This window comes from Nelumbo nucifera, chromosome 5 (assembly GCF_055504915.1).
Source record: "Nelumbo nucifera cultivar China Antique chromosome 5, China Antique-T2T, whole genome shotgun sequence".
NCBI lineage: Eukaryota > Viridiplantae > Streptophyta > Magnoliopsida > Proteales > Nelumbonaceae > Nelumbo > Nelumbo nucifera.
Genome location: NC_142653.1, coordinates 11,332,358 through 11,356,800, shown reverse-complemented (window position 1 = coordinate 11,356,800; position 24,443 = coordinate 11,332,358). Strand labels below are relative to the sequence as shown.

The following is a 24,443-nucleotide window of genomic DNA, read 5'->3' as shown; positions in this document are numbered from 1 at the left end:
TTATTTGAGCTAGGGAAGGACCTTCTTATATTTTGTTTCTTTTGCTGATGGATACATGTGGATAGATAAATACACGACGCTATATCGTATTTGAAAAGAAAAAGAAATTTCTCAGATTTCTCGGCACCCACATGCATGTCCTACTCGATTGCGTTTTAGAAAAGGAAAGCAAGATTGTTTAACCACCCAACAATGTGCGAGACTTGTCATGTTTTATTATATTTGGAGACGAAATGTCAACTCAATCTGACAATCGGAATTTCTATTGCAGCACCGACTGACTGTGTTCTGTTTTGCGCTCTCATCTTGTTCTTACTATTTGAGCGACTGTGAAAGAGGGATGTGTGCTCTGTCGTTATTGCAGCAATATCGCACTCAGCCAAACCCAAACCCCACTCGTGATCGTCGGTAGGAGGAATCTAGGCCAAGAGATTGGCGTGTCTGATTTGTGAACCCACAACCCTTGTTATCCGGAACTCTGAATCTATCCGCATCCCAACTGGATCTTCGCAAGAACAGCGAAGATTAGAGATAACGCAAACCATCCAGATTGTCGCTAAACTTGTCTGAATGACTGAAATACTCGCTCTCTCTCACCTTCATTACAAAAATGCAGAAAGAATTAGATCAAAACAAGATGGATTTTACCAGCCAAAAAATAAATTAAAGAAAAAAAAGACGATGGGTTCTAATGAGTCCCATTTCCCACAGTAGCCTCCTGAAACTCGGTGAATCAATTTAATTCTCTTTGATCAGCAGTAGAGGTGGCAATTGCGTGAATCGGATTGAATTCGATTTAGATTGAGTTTCAAGCCAAACCATCTACCCGTCAACCCGTTAATGACCCAAGCCCAGTTAATCCAAACCTGTCTTGACCTAACCCAACCCGCCCCATCCATTAATATATATAATTCATTAACATTGTATTTGGTTTGAAGGAAAAAAGTAGAGAAATGAAGGAAATGTAAGGAAATCTTTATAAACCGTGTATAGGTTTCCATATTTTTCCCTTCCTTTCCCTACCTTTTCCTTCAAATCAAACATAGCCTCAATGATATATATAAATTATAAAAAAAAAAGTGTAACATAAATTGAAGAAAAATACAAAAATTATAGAAAAGAAAAAGAAAAAAAATAACAGAAATTTTATGAAAATATTAAAAATTATAAAAATAATAGAATTTGCAAAAAAAAAACATTGCAAAAATTATATATAAAATTAAAACACAGAAATTCCAAAAAAAGAAACCACAAATTACACAAAATAACAAAATTGTAAAACAATATGACAAATTATAGAAAAATAACAAAAAACTACACAAAAACAAAAGAAATGAATCTACAAAAACCAGATTTATAGAGGAGGTTATGGGGCGGCTCTAGTAATTGAATATTTCATCACAGCAGTGAATGATGTTGGAGAGGGAGCTCATGTGATCATCATTTCCAATCAAGGTTCAAAGTATCGGAAAGGCAAATTTAAGAGACGGGATACACCTTTGATACGCATGGATACGAACGAAAAATTAAGATATGCATGGAAACACATGGAAATGCTATAAATATTCTAATAAATCATAAATAAACATCAATATCACTAAATATAAGACATAAATGAACTATTTATGCATAAAATTAGCACGTTTTAGTGGGTTTTATGAAAAAAAACATATTATAATCAATAAACAGGAAGTCGAGAACAAAAACATACTATCTAATTATGGACATAATAGATCAAGTAATTATTTTGCATGTTTTATTCTAATTTTCTAAAAACTAAATAATTATTTATTTTTATTCAAATAATTATTTTGCATGTTTTATTCTAAAAATTAAATTAAAAATAAGAAAAGTAAATATGTAACAAAAAATTGAATGAATTTATGGACATAATAGATGAAATAATTATTTTGCATATTTTATTATAAAAGTAAACTTAAAATATATATATACCAATGATTCAATGTTTTAAAACACAGAGATGTTCCACTACCTAGAAGCATGAAGCATAATTCAAAACACAAGAGGCGTAAGCTTCCTTAAGAAGGAGGGAGGAAGGGGGGATTTCATTTTTTTTCTTTATCTTTAATAAAAATACTTTATATTAAAAAAACAAAAATGTATAACATTTGTTAAAAGGGGGGTCTTGTCGAAGCGTCGCCGAAGTGGAGCAAGACCCCCCTAACTCTAAAAAATAAAATTGGGCTACATCGAAAAGGGCTACCCCCCAGCCGAAGGGGTAGGGGGCAAACCACTTTCTTTCTCCTTATCTTTTCTAACATTGGCTGAAAATGTAAAAAAAAAAAAAAAAAAAAAATTGAAAAAACATATTTATTTTCACTCATTTTTACACAACCTTGAAAAACTTATTGAATCTTGGCATCTTGCAAATTTATAAAAGTTTTTGGCAAATTTTTACAAGATTTAAGTCTTTAGAAAGGTTAAAAGGCTTTTTGGAGGGTTTGGGAAAGAAAGATGGCTTCTGAAATGGGTTTAGAAGCCTTCTTTCGAAATCACTTCTATTTGTGTTTTAATAGTAAAATCATTGTGTATCGACCGATACGGCATCAATACGCCTTCGGCACGACAAAAAGGAACGGTACGATTGATTTCAAACCGTTCCCCGTGCCAGAAGCCTTAGATACAATACGTATCGGCCAATACAGCCGATACATGACGAAATTTTGAACCTTGTTTCCAATGCAAACAATGACAACACCCAACTCAAACCCTTGAGTTCATATCTGCCCTCTGATTTTTTCGATTTGTTGATCATTGAAAGAGAAGTGAACGATAAACAAATGAATAAGAAAAAAAATAAGGCATGACCGATTCAAGAGAGCCATTGATGTTGTTTTGTTGATTCATTTGATCACCACTTACATGATCAATGCATTTGTTCTCTTGGAATCTCAGAAATATAGAAATTTGAAGCATCTAAAGGGAATAGCTAGAAGCAAACAATAGATTAATCGACTCCTTTGCTATGGTTTCTCCTCTGTTGCGGATCCCATTATAGCTAGAAGCCCCTTCTCTTTGCGATGTCCTTTGTTCTCCTCTGCTACCAATAGTATTATCTTCATTTTCATTTACCATGGCACCATGGATTTGGTCATTTTCATGAACATCAATGACTATACAGGTTTCAGACTGTTTTTTATTCTTTCTTTTTTTTTTGTGTTTTGAGCTTGCAAATGGCAATGTTTGCAAAGAAAACCCTAAAAGGTTCTTTATCTACCGGAGAAGATGAACAAGGAGAGAAGAGAGTGTGCCTATCAAAATATGAAGAGGCTAAAAGGGTTATCCGTTGGATCCATGACCCAACCTACCCAAACCATCAAGTTTCTCCCTTGTTGGGTTACCCAATCCACCAGACCCAAGACTAAATGAATACAACCCAACCCACTAATTAATGGTTGGTGATGATGCACACTTTGGCAGCTCTCGACTGGCAGGTGATTCGAATGGCTGGCTAAATAACCCCTACCTGGAATGTGGCTTAGACACCTAGCTGAATGGTTCCTATCTAGAAAATGGCTTGGACGCCTAGCTGAATGGTGACGAGTTGGAGAGGTGGCTCTGATGCCTAGCTGAATGGTGACGAGTTGGAGAGGTGATTCTGATGCCTAGCTAAATGGTGACGAACTGGAGATGTGGCTCTGATGGTTAACTAAGTGGTGACAAACTAGAGAGGTGGCTCTGATGCCTAATTGAGTAGTGACAAGCTGGAGAAGTGGCTCTGATGCCTAACCGAGTGGTAACAAACTAGAGAAGTGACTCTGATGCCTAACTAAGTGGTGATGAACAGAAGAGGTGACTCTGATATGATCCACAAGGAAACAGTGTTAAAGTGCCCGGGTTGCTTTACCCAGTATGGCCACTCCGATGCTTAAGTCAACGAATAAGAGATTTTTAAGATAGCTAAATGTGAGAGAACTAAAGAGCTACGAGAACTAAATTGTGCATCTACCTTCTGAGATTAGAGGTAAGGCCTTTATATAAACATTGTTTGGCGTGGACATCACACAACACGTCCGGGATCTCCAGGAAGACGTGTCTAATTGCTCCAAAGTCCTCAAAGGTAGTCGTGCACGTAGGTCAATCTTTGCGCCTTACTCGATTTCCTCCAAAACATTCAGTGTGAAAACCGACTTCAGAGAGACCCGGGAGTGATGGGATGCATGCAGAGTTCGTCGGCGAACACGTCTCGCAGGTCACCACCAGGAGATCCATATAAGTATCGAAACACCCGATACGCCCCTACCGACGTATTGGGCAAATCAATATTTTGAACCTTACCCCTAATCAACAAACTCAATTCAACTGGTTGAGAGTCAGGATCACATTCCCCATGCAGTGCCTAAACTTGGGGAACATGACTTCCAACCCTCCACCTTCACCTTCAGCCCTAGAGGTAAGAAAAACCATTTTTTTCTGTAGCAATTTTTTTCCTTTTTAGGATTCAGTTCTCAAAAATTGTGCTCGCATCCTACCACAGCCGTCATTAGAAACATCTCCCCATAAATGAAAAAATATAAGAGATGATACAAATGCAAGGCCGTAAGTGTTGTGAGAAGAAATTTTGTGACAATCAGGTTTCTCTATAAAGTGAAACCTAGTTGGGCTACACAACGGGGGTAACCCATCCCTCAGGGCCCCAACCCATGACACCCCCCCCCCAATCCTGGTGCAGGCGGGATTTAATACCAACCAACCAGTTGGCACCTGGCATTTAGACCTACTGGCCGGGAATTTTTAAAAAATAAAAAATAAAAAATGGACAGAAAAAACGAGGCATGTGCTAGTGATACAATAAAGCATGAATTACCTGTAGAGGGATGACGTGGCTAAAACAAACCATCCGTCAGGCAGTGAGATATAAGTTCAGCACTTCAGAGTTCAGCCATTAGCAAACGGCTCCCTAGTCTCCAAGGAAAGCTATTGCAGAGCTCGGGACAAGGTCTCCACACAAAAGTCTCAACTCACAACTCTACCAAGTACAAACAAAAATTCCCTTACAGGGGCGAATTGGTCCCCCTGGGATTTCCCATGGAGGAACATTTTTGGGCTAACGAGTCACGGGGGTTATTCACGGGCTTGGTGCAGTATCAAATGCATATAAATTCTACCCAAAAAAAATACAAATAAATTCTTGACTAGGCATTGACACATAGTAGGGGTATTTATGTCCAAATATGGAAACCAGATTCCTCGTGGATGAGCCAGAACCATTGGATGGATAACGATCTCTGAGGTGGGTCTACCACCTAGCCATCATAAACATGCAATAATACAGTTATTTGAAGGCTGCATACACCACCACGTCCACCACGTCCATAGGAGAGTAAATAAATAGATAACCCCCAATGGAGATTCTATGGCTACAATATACAGGAGAAGATAAGGAGTTTATTGCTCAAATCCATATTGCTTGCCGGGTTACCGCACCCACTATATGGATCCTATTCTAGCCACCAAGATCCACAAAATCCTGGCTTCCGCTCAAAAGTCAGAAAAAAAATAGACTTCCGCTTCGTTGTCTCCGCATGTAAAATGAGCAAAATGTATTTGTCAGATATACGTCTTATACCTGAGTGTTACTGAAGTAGGCAGTGATGGCCTTCAACCTCCCGTTCAAGAAGTTCTTCTCAACCTGAAGGCAAAAGTAAAACCGTTTGCCCATAAAAAACACAATTAATATCCTATAACCTAAACTTAATAGGAATACAAAATTGAAGGCTGATTTTAAGGTGGCTATCACAAACAAAAACAAAGAATTATAGGATTTTGGTTAGAGATTTGAAGCATGGGAACTAGGTCTATCAGCCTATGCTGAAAACAAGGGCCATAGTAGAGAAAAGTTCCAGAAAAGAAGAGGAATTCAGCAGTGTCTTCTTCAAAACGCTTATTACCAGGAAATAAGCAAATGAAAACAGCAAAAGAAACCCATTCTGTACTAAAGATCATAATTGTCCTAATAATCAGCTATAGTAACCTCCACAACAGAATATTACTAGTATCAGGGTTCATGACATGCATCTCAAACAAAAAACAGCAGAAAGCCAGGATGACTAATTACTAAGAACACTTGACCAACCAAAAGTGATACCCTATCAACCAATATTTGACCAAGAACATATAGGCTGAATGTAGAGAGCGAGTCTCATCACATTGCACTACCAACATGTGTCTTGCAACATCAGATAGAAATAAACATTGGAATAACAATCTAGACATACTAATCTGATGTTAGCAAACAGTAATCACTGTCCTATATCCAATGCAGGAAAAGGAATGCTAAATTCCCTCTAGTCAACATTACCCATTGTATAAATACAACAAGATAAAGTACATCAAATAAGATACCTCTAATGTCCATGGAGGTTGGGCAGACAGAGATAGCTCCGCCAATTGATTGAGGTCCACATTTCTTGGGAGGAACATGACAACTCTGGAAGCAATTCTTCTCGCAGTATTGAAGAGAAAGTGCCTGCCAGGGTGGATAGATTAGATAGGAAAACACAAGAAACAAATCCCTGTGCCAGGATAAAGCAAATCAAGTATTATAAGAGGCCAAACCCATCACATGGCTTGAGCATGGTCTTGATGTCGTAAGTCTGTACTCTAGCATAATCAGGTCCTCCCCAAGGAGGTGACAAGAATACTGTATCAGCCTGCATAACAAAAATGTTTATGCTTAAAAAGCCCATAATGTGGGGGACATGACAAATCACAAAATATTAAAAGCTAAATAGACACATCATAATGGATATAACACAATAAGACAGACTATCAGTTACATATTGCACTAAAATTAAATACTGCAAAAGCAACAGCAAGAACAATAATGGGAAAAAAAAGTCCATCCATACGCAGAAACCATTGGTAAGACTTTTGAGTGCTCTAGAACAGCATATATGTTAACATGGCACATGATAATAGTAGGATCCACCATACGTTGCTCCACATATAAATCATAGTGCATGGAATTCAACCAAGTTATAACCATGGCTTCTATTTTTTTTCTCAAGTGATACAAAAGATGCACATAGAATGTCTATTACAAAGGTCAAAGGATGGAACTTGGGTTTTTTATGCACTGTTCAATGTATGCACTATTGTATTACTGAAATTTCAATCCACAATAAAAGTGATTTCATAATTAGGGGAAGCTCCAAGTGTTCCAAATCATACATCTATCAATTTTCAATCTCCAATCAGAAATGCAATGTGTAGCCTATTTTGGAATTATTATGGTCCAAACTCCAAAAGTCTCATTATCATATTATTCAAACACTTCCTGAATTTGCTCAATGTCAACAGATGGTGTGCTTGAAAAGTAAAGTACGAAAAAAACAAACAACAACAACTAAGAAATCAAACATGATTACCAATCAAGAGTCTAACAAAATTCCCCCTTGTGAATTAAGAGAACAAATAGATGGAGAAGAATGAAACCCAGCTAATTTTTATGCATATTTATATTGATCAGAGAATATAGACAATGCCTTTCCCTAGTCACCTAGCTCCACTCTACCTAGTTACAGACAAATTCTTCAATTAAAAAAAAAAAAAGATTCCCTGAGTAGAAGGCATAATCAATAATAAATCCCATATAGATTTGTAATTTCTTGAAATCCTTCTTTCTGATTCAAAATCATGACTCATGACATTTCAACACTGGTTTATGAGATCATAAATAAAGTAATGGCATAGCATTACTACCTTCAACTTGGGAGCCAACTGAAAATAGTCTCCCAGTATAAAATCTATCCCACCATCAACTCCATAGATAGCTGCATTATGTTGTGCACAGTCAATCTTTTGAGGGTCAATATCAATTGCAATAACATGATTGCTCCTGAAACATCACATACTACATAAATCAAGCATCAAAGTTGGAACTAATAATGCACACAAAAAAAGGTATAAGACCACCTTTCAGGTTTACATCCTCAGAATCCTAAATTTAGACAGAAACAACACAAAAAAGAATGTATCACCACATCAAGTAGCATCAGCATACCTCTTTGCAAATTGGATAGCGTTCCCCCCAACTCCAGTGAAACAATCAACTATGACACCATTACCACAGCGTGATGCATGATGCCTTGCAATAAGCTCAGGAGTGACAGAAAACCACCCTTCTTTGTCCATTTTTACACCATCATCAAATTTAGAGAAGAGGACGTACCTTTGACACCAGTATTTGATAACATCAGCAGGGCATTCTTCTGTTGTACCTGGCAATGGGAAACTACAAATATTTTAGCCTAAGACGGATCCTCATCCAGCTCAACAAGCCACAAGCACCACATGTAAATAAAATCAAACAATCAGTTATAAGCAATGTTCTGAAAATCGTAATCGTATCGTAAATCATAAAGGGGTTTGAAACTTTGAATCGAATCGTATCGTGAATCATATCATAAATCGTAAGATTTTTTCTTATTTTTTCAAAAGCTGTTAAAAAACTCTAAAATATACCTAAATCTCTAAAAAAAAATAGAAAACATGACTTTGCACAAGCTTTCTAACCCATAAACATCTTATAACTATATAGTAATGATAGACTCATAGTTACACTAGTGTCTAGAAGTACAGAGTCTTGTTTCTATTGTTTTAAATTTTAACTTTCAACTTTCAAGTGTTCAACAAAGTAACAAACTACGAACATCAAGTCATCAATTAATAATTATCCATACAATTTATACAATAGTGAGGCAAACTCTACAAATGAAAAGTATACAACTAAAGAAATTAATTTCTTTAAAATTAATGAATATAAAAAGATATTGTGTATAGAACTATGGATGAATTTTAAATCCATTCTAAAAAAAAAAAAAATCAAACTTTAAAGTCTAAGTATAAGTGCTTCATAAATCATAATCTAATGAGGAAGGAAAATATAAACAAGGGAAAAATGAAGAGAAGAAAGAATGGGGAAAAGTTACTGTTTTAATATGAATAATGAAAGAAGAAAACAAATGAACCCTGTTTTCATGTTAGAAAAGAGTGAAAAAATAGAATATATCCCTTTTTTTCATAAAAAAATGGAAGTGAAGATAATAGAATGGAACATGTTTTAACATTAGCAAAAAGGGGGGAAAAAAGAAGCTATTTTTGCACAATAGAAAGCAACCTGTTTTAACCTACAAAGTGCAAATACATCTCTGTTTTTGCATAATACAGTTTTATTTTATGTGTAAAAAAGAATGAAAAATGGGGATAAACCCATGTTTTGTGATTAGAAAAAGTGTGGGGGAATATATCAGGGCTAAACCCCTATTTTCATGCAAGAAAACAAGTAAAAATATTGGGGAAAAGCCCCTGTTTATGCATGGAAAAAGGGTGAAAAGTAAAAGGGCGGAGCCCCTGTTTTTATGCAAAAAAAAAAATCAAGATAAAATATTATAGAACAAGGGGGGAAATTACGAAACTAGGTACCCCTAGCTTTCATGCAAAAATGAATGAAAAACATGGGACAGAGCTCCTGTTTTCATGCCAAAAACTGACTGAAATAAAGGAGAAAGAAGAAGACAAGAAGAAAGGAGGAAGAGGAGGAGGAGGAGGAAGAAAAAGAAAGAAAGAAAGAAAGAAAACAATACAAACCATGTACAGATAATACAAAAACAGTAGAAATCAAAAAACAAAAAAAAAAAATCTCTCACCGCAGACAAGTAGAGGAGGTTTGGAGCTTAACCAAAAAAACGGAGGGTTTCTTCTCTTCCAGTCTCCCACAAAGTCTTTTCCTTCAATGGTAAGTCATGTTTGATCAACCAAAGTGGATATTCTATGTTTTATAACTAAAATGACGATTCTACCCCTCTATGTAAAACAGAAACTTTAAAAAGGAAGAAGGTTAAGTGGTCATTTAATCTTAAGTAAAGATTTTAAACTCTAATTGTATGAATCGCCCAAGAATTGCGATTTACGATTTACACTAGCAATTTGCTTACAAATTGTACAATTTATTCAAAAAATGATTTATATATATATATATATATGATTTGTATCGTTTTAGCCCCAATTCGATTTGAATCGTACGATTCAAATCGTGAATCGCATGATTTTGAAAACATCGGTTATAAGAATAGTTCACATGACATGACATCAAGTCCACCCTTCCCAAGATCCACATATAGGTAGGACCAGCATTGGGTATGTAGCCTTTTTTAGTACACACGTTTAATAGCAAGTAAAGCAAAGGGTGCTTTGTATTTATTTGACACACTGGAAAACAAGGTAAGTCCCCAAAAGAGCAATATCTGCCAGCATGGATCAATGTATATCCTCTATCATGTGAGAAAGGTGCAATGTCTGCCAGCATTCCTCTTGATATATATTGCTTGACAAGGAGTTCTTCCAAACTAAAGAGATAATTAGATAAATGGTCTCTCAAAACATCCTAACTGGAAATAGAAGTTTGAGCCTACTCAACTCTGCTAGTGAAGCACCATTATAAAAGATGCTCAAATTTGAAAAGCACAAGTCAATAGGAAAAATAAGAAATAGATATCTGAAGATAGGATGCCACCAACACCAGATTACCTTGACATGATTGTCAATTTTCTACAACAGAAATTAAAGTTTGAGAACAGACAGTCCCTCTAATTGTTGTCTAGGGATGAAAATTACTCTTCTAGACTTCTAGTGCATAGGACTGAAACAATCTTGACAGAGAATCTTCAAAATTTAGCTCATGTTTCACCCCCTAATATTTGGGCATCTACTAGGATTTAAGATCTTAAAATGGTTTTGCTGGAATGGTGGAGCAGACTTGGTCAAAGATTCAGGGGTGGAAAGGTGGCTCCCTAAACCAAGCAGGAAGGGAGACGTTAATCAAAGCAGCAGCAACTCCAACTGCACTATACTACGTGAGTCATTTCAAGGTCTCCAATGAACTCTGCAAAAAGATGAATAGTATGCTTGCCAATTTTATTTGGGGTCAGAAAAGATCAGAAAACAAGATAAAGTGGATTGCTTGGAGTTCTTTGTGTTAAAAAAATACAGAGGGTCTTGGTTTCAGAGATCTCTACTGTTTCAACCAAGCATTACTAAACAAAGCTGCTTGGAGATTGCTACAAAATGAAAATGCTCTATGCTGCAGACTTCTGAAACAAATTTATTTTCCTCATACGGATTTTCTCTCTGCCTCTGTTGGAAAATCCCCATCCTAGGCTTGGAGAAGTTTGATTTTTGGGCGTGATCTTTTGACAAAGGACCTAATTTGGAGGGTTGGTAGTGGAAGGAAGATTAACATCTGAAATGATGCTTGGATACAAAGCTGCCTCTCGGCAACATGGTTTCTGACAGACCTGCAAACTGTGAATTTCAGAAGGTTAGTGATCTCATTTTAACCAATCCTTGTAGATGGAATCTCACCATTCTCAGGCGGCTTTTCTCTACTGCAGAGGTAGCTGCAATTTTGAAAATTCCACATGCCATTATGGACTCTGAAGATAAACTCATTTGGATATTCAATAAAAATGGTGAATACACAGTGAAAAGTGGTTATCATTCCCATTCAAATGATAACCCAGAAACTTCCTCCAGGGCAGCTAATCGTCCCCATCTTCCAGAATACATCTGGAAAAAAAAAATTGGCAAATCCAGGCACCACCGAAACTGAAAAATTTTCTTTCAAGAGCTATTTCTAATGCTTTGGCAGTTAATCTTCTTCTGCTCCAAAAAAAGGTTGTGGTTACTTCTCATTGTTTCAGATGTGATGGAATTGAGAACATCATGCACATGTTTACCTGTGACTTTGCTAGAGCTGTTTGGCTTGCGAGTGGCTTAGCCATTCGGACTGATTCCATCTCACTCATCCTTCACCAATTGGCTAATGGAGGTCTTCCAATCAGATAGGGAATCCCCTTTCCACTCCCCTCAATGGTTACAAGCCTTCACGGTAGAATGTTGGGAAATTTGGAAGGCTCAGAACACAGCTGTTTTTAGAGGTAAACAAATTTCGCCACTACAGGTTGCAGAGAAAGCTCCAGAGATCAATTTGACTGCAGAAAGTTCTTTTGGGCACCACATGGATAACCCTCTTCCCACCATTTCTATAAGATGGTCCCCTCCTATCGAAGGGCAGACCAAAGTCAATGTTGACGCAAGCTTTCAGGCTAAATCCAGTTTGGCAGCCATTGTTTGCATAATTAGAGATCATGAAGGCCATGTTCTAGCTGGCCGAGTTTTGGCAACTCCCTGCGGTTCGGTGCTGACAGCGGTAGTCCTTGCCTTGCACTTAGGATGTATGGAGGCTGCTGCTTTTGATCAAGTATCAATCCACTTTCAATCAGACTCCAAAGAAACCATCTCTTTGGTTCAACAATTTATGTCAAATGATACTCTGACACTATATCACCCCCTGGGTTCTATTTGCTGGGATATCAAGGCCTTACTGGCCAATATGTTAGCATACTCTTCTGCAGCCTCGGTTTTTGAGTTTCCTTTTAATGAATTACTTCCTCTTTGTGTACCAAAAAAAACAGATCTTAAAATAATTTAGATAGGCTAAATTTTTTTTTTATAGGAAACGGTAACTTTCATTAGATAAACCATAAGAAACAACTGTGACCTTCCAAAGTAAAAGGTGACCCCTGAATAACAAAAATCTTACAACACTGCACAAAACATCTGCAGCCTCGGTTTTTGAGTTTCCTTTTAATGAATTACTTCCTCTTTGAGTACCAAAAAAAAACAGATCATAAAATAATTTAGATAGGCTAAAACTTTTTTTTTATAGGAAACGGTAACTTTCATTAGATAAACCATAAGAAACAACTGTGACCTTCCAAAGTAAAAGGTGACCCCTGAATAACAAAAATCTTACAACACTGCACAAAACAAAAACTCCCGATTCACCCCCTGTTTTGCTAGGTAGTCAGCTAAAGCATTTGCTGACCTCCTAGACCAATACACTTTTGCATCCAGCTCCCTTGTGAGGCTCAATAATTCCCTTACCTGTTGTCTAAGGGACCACGTTCCCAAACTGTTTGATTGCAGCCATCCTATTACTAATTTAGATAGGCTAAAATTCCAAATTACCATTTCCCTTGAATAACCTCATATAGCATGCGTTCATGATTTCCCTTGTTTCTTACTGTCTCTATCAATTTGTGTTGCTGAATAAAAAAGACTAATCAAATCAAAAACATCAGATAACTCCACCCTTGTTCGGATGAAAACTCCATAGTTGGAAGCGACCAATTTCTGGAGCTGGACGACATGGAAGCCCTCTTCAACCTTAATCTAGAAGATCAAGCCTCTCAGTTTCAGTCCAGTCTGAAACAGATGATAGACGTAAGGACATCGGACACTGTAGAAAACCTGCCGTCAAAGGAGAAGCAACCAACCCAGAGCCATAGACAGCGTCAAGGAACATCTATAGAGATGAGTTAGGCGAGCCAGGAGATAAACACTGACGCGCCAAGCAAGGTCAAGGTGCCAGACCCAGGCCAAGGCCATATGATTCAGAAAGACATTGACCAACCAGCAACACCCACAGAGTCGGGAACCAGGGACGCCATCTTTGTGCCCTCTCTGAGCCATCCTACAGGCTACAACCAACCCAGGTTTACCAGGTATCCAAGGTAACTGTGTGAATTCGGTTTTGGCTACTAATGGTGATTGTGCTATCCCTACAGACACTACAACCGAGAACCAATATCACAGAGAGCCCCAGAATACTAAAGGTGCCCAAACTGACGGGGTAGCAAGTGATGTGGTGGGGGGGGGGGGTTGCAGTAATTGATGTTGTAGGGGATTGCAGAGAAGATGTTGTAAGGAAAACAAGGGTAGTAGAAGGTAGAGGGAAAGAAGCTGAGGATCATGGGGAGGGTGAATCTGATGAGGAAATAATGCTAAGGAAATGAGCTGAGAAGATGGGGCTAAAAATTTCATAGTTAGGCCTGGACAAGACTCAGAAGAAGGAGTTGTCTGAAGGGGGAAAACCAGGTAAGAGGCAGGTAAGGGAGTTGAAAAACAGAGAAGAGGGTGGGGCAAGAGGGTGAAGGATGGTGGGATAGGTGGAAGGAGAGGTTGAAAATAAAAGATAAGATAGGGATGAATGACGTGATGATGAAATGAAGATTATAAGTTGGAATGTTAGAGGACTAGGGAGGGTAGCAAAGAGAAGACTCATAAAGGAAGTGTTAAGGAGAGAAAAGCCAGATGTGGTGATGCTCCAAGAATCTAAGGCACAAGAGATTGATAGAAGGTGGGTAAAGAGTGTCTGGAGAGGCAGAGACATTGGATGGACCATGGCCTCGTCGTGTGGTGCCTCAGGAGGAATAGTCACTATGTGGAATGAGAATACAATGAAATGTGTGGAGGAATTAATAGGTAGGTTCTCAGTGTCAATAGAACTGTAGAATCTGGATGATAATTTTAACTGGGTGTTGACAAATGTTTATGGGCCTAATTCGTATAGGGAAAGAAATTAGATGTGGGAAAACTGGCAGATGTGAGAGGTTTGTGGCAAGGCTCGTGGTGCTTAGGGGGGAGGGGACTTTAATATGATCAGACATATTGCTGAATCGAATAATCCGAGACAAAGGATAACCACTAGCATGAAAAGATTTAATGATTTTATAAACACATTTGAATTGAAGGAAATCGGGATTGGACAATACAAATATACCTGGACTAATTGTCAAGAGAACCCGATGTGCTCAAGGCTCGATAGGTTTCTTGTGTCTTGCGATTGGGAGAAACATTGGATTAACATGGTGGGTAGGACACTACCCAGGGTCACCTCTAGACCTATTTACAGGCCAGGCTTCGGGCCCAATTTTACATTGTATCGGGTTCGGTCTTCGGGCCGGGCCCATTAGAATTTTGACAAAAGCCAAGCCCGAGCCCGGCCCATGAACAGGTCTACTCACCCCAGATCACTGGTTGATATGTATTGGACAAGGGATAGACGGGGAAGGGCCGACGCCCTTTAGATTTGAGAACATGTGGTTAATAGTCCTAGTGTTTGTGCGAAAGGTTGAGGAGTGGTGGAAGGAAGATAACCCCCAGGCTATGTGGGAAGGGATTAGATTCTATAGGAAGCTTCGGAATTTAAAAGTAAAAATCAAGGAATGGAATCTTAATAAATTCGAAAGGTTAGAAGAGAGGAAGGCTAATCTAATAAACAGAATTGAAGAAATAAATAAGAAGGAATCAGGTTCATTGGTTGCAGGGGAAAGAGATGAGAGGTTTAATTTAAGAAAAGAGCCAGAATCCACACTCCTTAGAGAAGAAATGACTTGGAGGCAGAAATCAAGAGTGTGTTGGATCAAAGAAGGGAATGGGAACACAAAATACTTTCACATGATTGCGAACAGGAGAAAAAGGAAGAATCTTATTTCTACGTTAGAATTGGAGGATCGCACAATAACTAATCATGATGAGATTGCAGAGGCTTTGGTGGATCATTTTAAATCAATCTTACGAAGGCCTATTTCAGGAAGATGGAAGTTGGAAGGTTTAGATTGGCCAATCCTAGAAGATGTCGTTAGTAGGAGCTTGGAGAGAAATTTTGAATTAGATGAGGTGAAGGAAGCAATTTTTTCTATGGATCGCTCTAAAGCTCCCAGGCTCGATGGATTCACTATGGATTTCTACCAAGATTGTTGGGGGAGTGGCTAAAGGATGATCTAATGCGAGTCTTTGAGGAGTTTTATGATAGAGGGATTGTCAGTAAAGGGGTAAATGCCACTTTTATTGCGTTGGTCCCCAAGAAATTTGGTGCTTGCCACCCCAAGGATTTCAAGCCAATCAGTTTGGTGACAAGTCAGTACAAAATCCTTGCAAAAGTCCTCTCCCTTCGGTTAAAAAAGGCCCTCCCATCAATCATATTTCAATTCCAAGGGGCCTTCATCCAAGATAGACAAATATCAGATTAAATACTCATTGCCAATGAGTGTGTGGAGGATTTCAAGATAGTAGGAAGGAAGGGCATTGTATGTAAGCTGGATCTATAGAAAGCCTATGACTTGGTGGACTGGGAGTTCTTAATTGGAGCATTAAGGAAGTGTGGTTTTGGAGCAAGATGGTGTAAATGGATTAAAGGATGCCTACAATCTTCTCACTTCTCAGTGTTGGTAAATGGTGCAGTCAAGGATTTCTTTGGTGCCCTAAGAGGAGTGAGACAAGGGGACCCTTTATCCCCTTTCCTCTTCACCATTTTAGCTAAGGTCTTGAGCAGATTGATCTCGAAGGCAGAGGAGATAGGTTTGTTAAAGGGTTGGAAAGTAGGAAGGGAGAGGGTGGTTTTAACTCATCTACAATTCGCGGATGACATCATTATTTTTTGTGAGGCTAGAGATGAGTTAGGAGCAAGAAACCTAAGAATGTTGGTAAAACTCTTTGAAAAAATGACAAATTTGAGAGTGAACCTTAATAAGAGTCAGGTGCAGGGATCAATTTAGCACAAGAAGATGTTAATGTGTGGGCTAAGGAGCTAGGATGTTTAAGAAGTGATTGGCCACTCAAGTATTTAGGCCTCCCCTTTGGTGGAAATCCCAGAAGCATAGGTTTTTGGAATCCATTGTGGAAAGGTTTGAAAAGAAACTCGTTGCATGGAAGAGGAATTATATTTCTCTAGGGGGAAGGATTACTCTTATTAAGTCTACCCTAGCAAACCTTCCAATTTACTACCTCTCGGTGTTCAGCATACCTCAAGCTATGGGAAAGAAACTAGAGAGAATAATGAGGGACTTTTTGTGGGAATCAAGCGAGAAGAAGAAAGATCACTTAATAAGATGGGATCTAGTATCTAGGAGGAAAGAATTTGGAGGATTGGGGTTAGGAAGGTTGAAGGAAAATAACGAGGCTCTACTAGGAAAGTGATTATGGAGGTACCCACAAGAAACAGACAAGTTGTGGCACAAGATTGTGACTAGTATTCATGGGCTCTCTGAAAATGGTTGGGATGTTGGAGTGTCTTACAGGGTTTCTAGTGCTTCACAGTGGAAAGTGATTCACAAACTCCTCCCATTGTTCCTCAATCATGTCAAGTTTGATCTCAACTCAAGTAACGAGGTTAAATTTTGGGAAGATGTATGGGTGGGTGACTCTTCTTTAAAGACCTTATTCCCATCAATTTATGCCCTGTCCTGCCCTAAGGGCAAACCGGTTGCTGATTTCCTATCCCCTTCTTCATAGTCTGGTTTTGCTTGGAATCTGGGTCTCCGCAGAAATGTGCGAGACTCGGAGTTGGATTTGGTGTCTTCTATTATTCATCTGCTTGACCAGGTCTTTATTGACCCTACTAAGCAAGATACTAGAATCTAGATTCCTAACCCCCTTGGAGCTTTCAGTTGTGTGTCCTTTTTCAAAACCTTGACATCTTTTCAACCTGGGGTCCAATTTCCAGTCTGAGAAGTCTGGTGTCGCCCTATTCCCCCTAAAGTAGGTGCTTTCTGTTCGGAGGTTTACCATGGTGCAATTAACACCTGTGATCTGATGCAGAGGAAGAGGCTCGGTTGGTGTCTTTCACCTAATTGGTGTTGTTTGTGTGAATCTAATGGTGAAACTACTCTTCATATTTTACTGTGGATGATAATCAGGAACTGGAGGATCCTCGTCATCTGCAAAAAAGAAGGCAGTAAGAATTGGGATCCTCCTGAATCTGGATTCGTCAAATTAAACTTTGATGGGAGCAGTTTTAGCAACCCGGGCATGGCTGGAATTGGTGGGTCATAAGAGGTGACATGGAGAGTGTAGTGGGGCTGTTTCCTGGCCCTATTGGGTGGGGAGACTCCATTACCGCTGAACTAAAAGCAATGGTCTTCGGAATACAAAAAGCCATGGAAATAGGTGTGAGAAAGTTGTTTACAAAAGGCAACTCCAAGTGATTATAAGTTGGCTAAAGCAGGATGGAAAGACTCCGTGGGTATTCAGAAATGAGATCAAGAAAATTAATCACATTGCAAAGGATATGCAGTTATTATTTCAGTGGACTCCAAGAGTAGCAAATGGGTTTGCAGACCAGCTAGCAAAGCAAGGGGCTAATAGGGAACATTGTTTTTGGGCTCTGTTGTAAAATTGTAAAGCAAATCTTAGGTGGAATGTTATTGGACATTGGGGTAGCTGAGGCTACCCAATCTCTGTACTAATTCCCATATCATTTTATTAATAAAATCACTTTCGCTGATCAAAAAAAAAAAAGGTAGAGGATAATAAGAGCAAAAATAGATAAACCATTGAACCATTTGGAGATGTAAACAAATACAACGGAATATGAAACACTGGAATGGAAGTGAAAAATAAACAAGGTACTGACCTTCGTTGTTGTCAGATAATATCTTTCTTTGTGATCTTGATCTTCTCACTTTCTTTTTCCTTTTGGCAATGACAGGATTATGCTGGCTATCCAACTCAACTGTTGCGGAAGTCACATGCACTACTTGTGTATTGCTAGTGCAAGCTTCTTCGGAAACAGCTTTAGTAAGATCAGTGGTCAAACTGCAGTAGGTCCAGATGCAGATACATGTCAATAAAATTGACTTGTGGATTCATGTTCAAATAAAAGTTCGAGTTATATATTATACCAATTAGCAGTCAATGATCAAGAAAGTTTTTCTTGATCAAATGATCAAGAAATTTGAGATACTGGACATGAAGTGAAAACATAACTTTCAAACCAAATTTTGACTCACTTGATTTCTCACCCCTCATCCACCTAATTACAACTTCATCAACTGACATGGGAATGATAAGGAATTTTTTCAACCTTTATGTATTTTTTGTATATTCAGACATTAGGAGTATTTTTTATCAGTTTACATGTTGCCTATGGAATCCAACTTGGTTTTTTGATTTGTATAGTCACAATTTATTAAGAGTCATTGGTTAAGTAGTTCAAAAGTTACCAAGTTTTCTTTGAGTTAAAAGTATGATAGCAGCAATTCTGTAATTTCAATTTTCTTAGTTCTAGCAGAATTGTTTGGTAATAAAATAAAATTTATTAAAAGAAAGAAGTTACAAAAGAAATTTTTTTCTCAGTTTTAGTAGAACTGAGGGTCATTGCTTGGTAATAATGGTAAGATCTCGGGCTGACAACTTGACAAGCATGAGAATGTGGGTTCAAGCATAAAAACCACCATTTTGTGCAAAAAATCCCCCAAGGATAGGTCTGTAGCCAGTCTACCCTCCCAAAACCCCAGATAGCTGAGACCAACATGGGTATATGGATGTGTGTATTTAGGCAAAAACTAGCAAATGATATTAGGTGATTTTTTAGGCATACATTGTGTTTATGGTGACTGATTCCCATAAACCCTAGAGTGATTCTAGATCCCTGTTGAGTAATTCTAGATTTCTCTCTTCCTTATTTCTACTTTCTCTCTAGCTCTGGAAGGAGTTTATTACAAATATGAACAATCCACAAATTCTTAATTAAAGGAGTTTATTCAAATCACTAAAAAACTGAAACTGATCCAAATATGTTTTTTCTTTAGAAGGGCAGCCCAGTGCACGACGCTCCTTAGGGAGGGATAGATGTATGCAGCCTTACCCCTGCACATACAGAGGTGTTTCCAAGATTTGAACCCTGGTCACCCAGGTCGCAATGAGGCAACCTGACCACTACGCCAAGGCCCACCCTTATTTTAGTTATATTTGCATGCCATGAATAAGTCTATCAGCTTTCATCCCACCAGTTTTATTTTAAAACTCCATAAAAAATTCTGGTTTACAATTTTTGGTTGCTCCTCTCACAGATGCTTTGAACTTATACAGCCCCACACAATCACTAAACGCTTCCTAGCTCAACATTACCTTCGCAAATTCATCCTTGGTGGCTTGGTCATACCTGTCCTACATTAATATCAGAGCAACCAGTCCTACATTAGTTGGTATCAACGATATTGGTCCTACATATTCCTCAAAAAAAAAAAGAAAAAAAAAAAGGATAGCAATCCTACATATAGGGACAGCTAGTGTTGAGGATATGAAGGGGTAGGCTAGAGAGGATTATCAATTTATCCATGTCAAGTATAGCAGGCTGGTACCAAACTAACTATATATGGATCTCCTGCACTTCCATTTCTTACTTATTCTTTAATAGTCTCTTTGATCTTTATCAATCAAAAGTAGACGAAGAATCCAAAACATACTGCCAAGAAATCAGCATCTAAGACTTAAAATATTTTATCGTTGTTACTGCATAGTTTCTTGATCTCCCAAGAGGTAACTTTCCCACGTCTGTCTACATGAGCATAGACATTATGATGAATCCATGACTATAGACTGATTGTATATTTGCCATGGAGGAAAGCTCTTCCTCTTTTTAATAGATAGAAAAAAAAAAAGTACTGCCAAGAAGTTAGCATCTAAGACTTAAAATATTGTTATCATTGTTACTGCATAGTTTTTTATCTCCTCCCAAAAGGTAACTTTCTCACATTTATTTACATGGGCATAGAGATCTGGTACATCTCTTTTACTTTTTAGGGTTTATAGAAGTAAAGTGCAAACCACTTCTCAGAGTTTCGAAAGAGTTGGCTACTCAAGTGGCTAATCAGCTAAAGACCATACTTTGCATTGATATGTACAGCAATTGATTTGAAAATCACTAATTGTATGTGGTTGTGTGAGGGTATATAAAATAGAAAAAGAAGGCCAAAAATAAAAGAGACAACAATGGAGGAGTTCCTTTAGGTTTTCTCCAAAAGGTATCAAGGTTGCGTAAATACTCTCTGAAAAGAAAAACACTACGACTCCCTATCTCAGCCTATCTATCCTTCCCTCTATGCTTGCAAAATAGAGACCATATATGTTCCATATGAAATCTTCTATCACATAGATGCAGTCTTTAGTAATTTTTGTATCTGAGATTGCACCATTATATAACATTTACAAATATACTTTTTGTGGTTGATTGGCCAATGCCTAGGCAGCAACTAGTAACTGCTTCATCCCAATGAGAACAATGTCATTCTATAGGTTTAGTCACACAGACACACCCTAATTGATTTTTTTACTTTCCAAACCACATCAACACTTAATTATTACTAATCTTCAAAAAACACAAATAAGGCTTAAAAATATGAAAAACAATACCATAAGAAGACTATTTCAAAAGCAAACCTGTAAATATGATTCTGGGGGTCTGATGATGAAGAAACGGGAACTTTGGCAAAGTTCCCATTGGTCTCAAAGCAACTAGCTAACCCAACTAATTCGTCTAAATGTCCAGAGCTGCAGCTTACAGTAGGTGGAGACATGCTGGACACAAAATCGCCAGCAGCAGGCTCCAGTTCATATGACACTTCACATAGTGGATGACTTGATAATTTATCCTCATTCTCGACTTTCTCAAGCAGGTCAGTTTTATCTTCTGAGCCACATAAGGTCGAGGTTTTGATATGATCACAAGAAAACAGAGGACCAACTTCCCCTTCAGCTGTGTTAACTGTCATTTCGGTCGATGCACTGTCAGAGAATGCTAAGTGTTCCATGCCTGGTGGTGGGTACCATGTTGATTCATGTGTCTTGTTATTATAGAAGTAGTTTCTCATATAGAAAGAATCCCAAATCACCGTCCAATCTTCTAAATTACCAAAGCTTTTACAACTAAGTTTGACATGATCAAACATATCAGAAGAGGGGTCTGATGATACAGCAGGCTCAGAAATTAATACCTGCTCTGCTCTGATGTCAACACAAAGATTTCCACCTTCTCTGTCATAGTAAGCCATAAATGAACCTTCCGAGTTTTTGCATTCCGCTGGTCTTTTGTCCATCTCCTCATCTAGTTCAAATGCTGTATTTTGTGGGACGTTTTCTGGAGAAGCTTCTGTATTTAAAGTAACTGAATGAACTCCCACCTTGGAATCATACTTTGGAACAATACTGCTGGATATGGTGTCAGAATCCATTGCCAAGTTTGCCGTTTCACCAGATAATTCCCCTGAAGTTTGCTCCTGAGCAATCGAACTGGAAATTATGGCAGTCAGGCTTGATGAATCTCCAGAGGGATAATGATGTTCATCAATACCCTCTGCAATATCATAGTATGACGTTTCACTTTGATCTAACCTTGTGCCACATAAAGTAATGTTTGTGTTATCATGCAAAGCTACAGTGGATACAGCCAGTACCTCACTTTTTCTAGAAACTTCTAGCTCTCTTTCATTTTTGTTATGACCAGACAGAGGCTTCATGCGTGCACTTTTTCTTTTCCCTTTGGGGATTGTGGCTCTCTTCTGGAACGCAATGTTTTAACATAGAAAAAAACTAAAATTAAACATCAAAAACACAATGTAACATTGTGTTGCAGAGTAATACAACATTGGTAGCATATTAAATACATTGCAACACCATTGTCGCTATAGAAACAAAAAAGGTTAAAAAAGAAAAAGAAAAATCTGGACTTGCCTCCTTGTTTGTGCCGAAGGAAACAGGAAGCCCCAAATCATTCATCTGTCTGATGAGTTCCATATCCTCTGAGGGAGTGTAATCTGAGCAGATCGCAAAGACAACATAACCACTAAAATGTAACTAATTGATCTATGGCATTGATCATTAACAAATTCTTCACAATGGTGCAAAGTAAGACCCGAAAAACAAATCATGTGGTCTCAGTACATGACTTATTAGCAAAAAAAAGTGTGACGCAAAAAAAAAATAAATAAATGAGGTGAAGGAGAATTCAAGAAGGAACACTTGCCATTAACAGTAGATTCAACCTCAGAACTACAAGCACCTTGGCAAGACGAAAACTGCGTGTAAGAATAAGTGTTTCAAAGGGTCTAAAATAAGCGCATGCATACATCAATCACTATAACTACTAAATTAGAAGGAAACCCAAAATTAGTATCGTAACACGTAAGAGAACAGCAGATCGATTCAGAAACAAACTAAACTAAGTTAAACTTTAACTTACAGCAGTTTCTGCCAAATTACCCTGACGAACAAATGAAGCGGACACCTCTGTTTCGTCTATGGGAGCATCGTCGGTCCTGTTAAATAAGAGAAATTTTAACAGCAAAACCGGGAATGAGAAAGTAAGAGACATGAAACTTTAGAACTTGAGGGAAAGGTGGACAAAACGAGTCTTCTGGAAACATCTTACTGCCCGAACTTCAAACCACACAAAATCTAGCTAGAAAAAATATGCTCTTTGCCCTAATCTGGAACTACATAAACAAAAAGCAAAAAAACAGATAGACTATAGACAGACAAAAATCACTATACCACAAAAAAACTTCAGTGAGCTTGAAAAGAAAACCCAGGGCTCTGATGGCAGGCGCCTCGACTTCGGCCTCGGCTTCCATGAATCCTCAAAGTTTCGAACTACGCGATAACGAAATTTAGGACAGCGGACAGCAGAACAACAGCGCTTATGTCGCAGTCTCGTAGGTAGATGAGCTTACTAGTTTCTATGTAATATATTGAAAGGGGCGGAATAGCGGAGGACGAAGGCCTGTCCGCCTGTATGAATTTCGAAATAAGCAAGCCCCCGGGAAGATTTTAATGTGGCGGTGACAAAAGAGAATGCATCTAATCGTCCCTATTGCTAGGCACCAATTCGAGCTCCCCACAGGCCACAGCCCCAGCACCTTTGTCGGGTCTCGGGCGGATCATGATCCGGATGAGACCGTATCCAGAACCACGGAATTAAATTGATTTGCTTATGGGAGCTTTTTCGGATCCAACAAACTTCTCAATGCACGGTAGATATGCCTGTGAGGCGCCCTGTGCGAAGAGGATATCCCGTTCCAGCTAATTTGTTTTTTTTTCTGGTAAGTGGCTAATTTATCTGTATGGAGAAGTTGCATAAAGTCGTTGCTTACTTTCTGGCATTCTGCTTAATGGACACGCATGGTATAGAATTGGTTCAAAACCCAACGCAAAATGCAGCAATTGTAATTTCTAAAGCATTTGGACCTGCTCTTTACTCGTGTCTATGTCAACTGTGTCGTGCCCTTTCATATTGAACATTGTTTCTGCACGTTATTGGCATTGGAGGTGACACCATCCTAACATATTACCACGCTCCATTTTCCCTGTCGTTTGACATTTAATGTGAATACCCCTACCCCAACCCACATGCAAGCAGGATTCGGTCCAAAGTATCCGCTACAAACAACATGAACCTTACCAACCAGCTGGTTGGCACTTGTGATCTATCAATATTTTAATATTTATTATTAAAATATATCAATGTTTATAAGTAAAATGCATATTATATTAATATTGATATATACACTATTATTAATATATATTAATGATGATAATTAATAATATTAATTTAATAATTAAAGTACAAATGTGTAGTAGTTTTGGTCCATTTGGTTTTTGGTCTTGTTTGATTGAATTTTTTTTTCAAACGGAACTGAAAACCAATATTTTTAAAATTACCAAACCGATAATCAAATAGGCTGAACTGAATTAGCTTAATTAGTTTGATTTCTAGTTAAGTTTGGTAACCAAATTTAAAC

General features: G+C 38.1%; 1 protein-coding gene across 7 annotated transcripts; it reads right to left on the bottom strand.

Moving 5' to 3' along the window:
* On the bottom strand, window positions 1–23,672 carry LOC104606219 (uncharacterized). 7 transcript variants are annotated; one of them, XM_088887844.1, is made up of 13 exons: window positions 23,197–23,671; window positions 22,886–22,961; window positions 22,670–22,721; window positions 22,378–22,460; window positions 21,088–22,205; window positions 18,281–18,462; window positions 8,195–8,257; window positions 8,027–8,075; window positions 7,726–7,861; window positions 6,580–6,674; window positions 6,367–6,490; window positions 5,591–5,653; window positions 1–597 (listed from the first exon to the last, which is right to left on the bottom strand). In XM_088887844.1, the coding sequence occupies exons 1-13, from the start codon at window positions 23,274–23,276 to the stop codon at window positions 526–528; spliced, it is 2,193 nt and encodes a 730-aa protein (XP_088743970.1). In that variant the 5' UTR covers window positions 23,277–23,671; the 3' UTR covers window positions 1–525. The 7 variants fall into 7 exon arrangements, with proteins under 7 accessions (XP_088743970.1, XP_010269634.1, XP_088743969.1 ...); XM_010271332.3 differs by lacking the exon at window positions 8,027–8,075 and having other exon boundaries at window positions 7,726–7,796; window positions 23,197–23,672; XM_088887843.1 differs by having other exon boundaries at window positions 8,027–8,243; window positions 22,670–22,705; window positions 22,906–22,961; window positions 23,197–23,665.
* Window positions 23,673–24,443: the final 771 nt, after the last annotated feature.

Bases quoted from the DNA above. Each gene is read 5' to 3' on its own strand.
- LOC104606219 (XM_010271322.3), bottom strand. From the start codon at position 23,276: ATGGAAGCCGAGGCCGAAGTCGAGGCGCCTGCCATCAGAGCCCTGGGT. The intron at 22,461-22,669 runs GCAAGTGTTCCT...CGATCTGCTCAG, and splicing joins GGTTGAATCTACTGTTAATG to ATTACACTCCCTCAGAGGAT. The intron at 6,675-7,725 runs GTAGTAATGCTA...TTTGTTATGCAG, and splicing joins AGTTGGCTCCCAAGTTGAAG to GCTGATACAGTATTCTTGTC.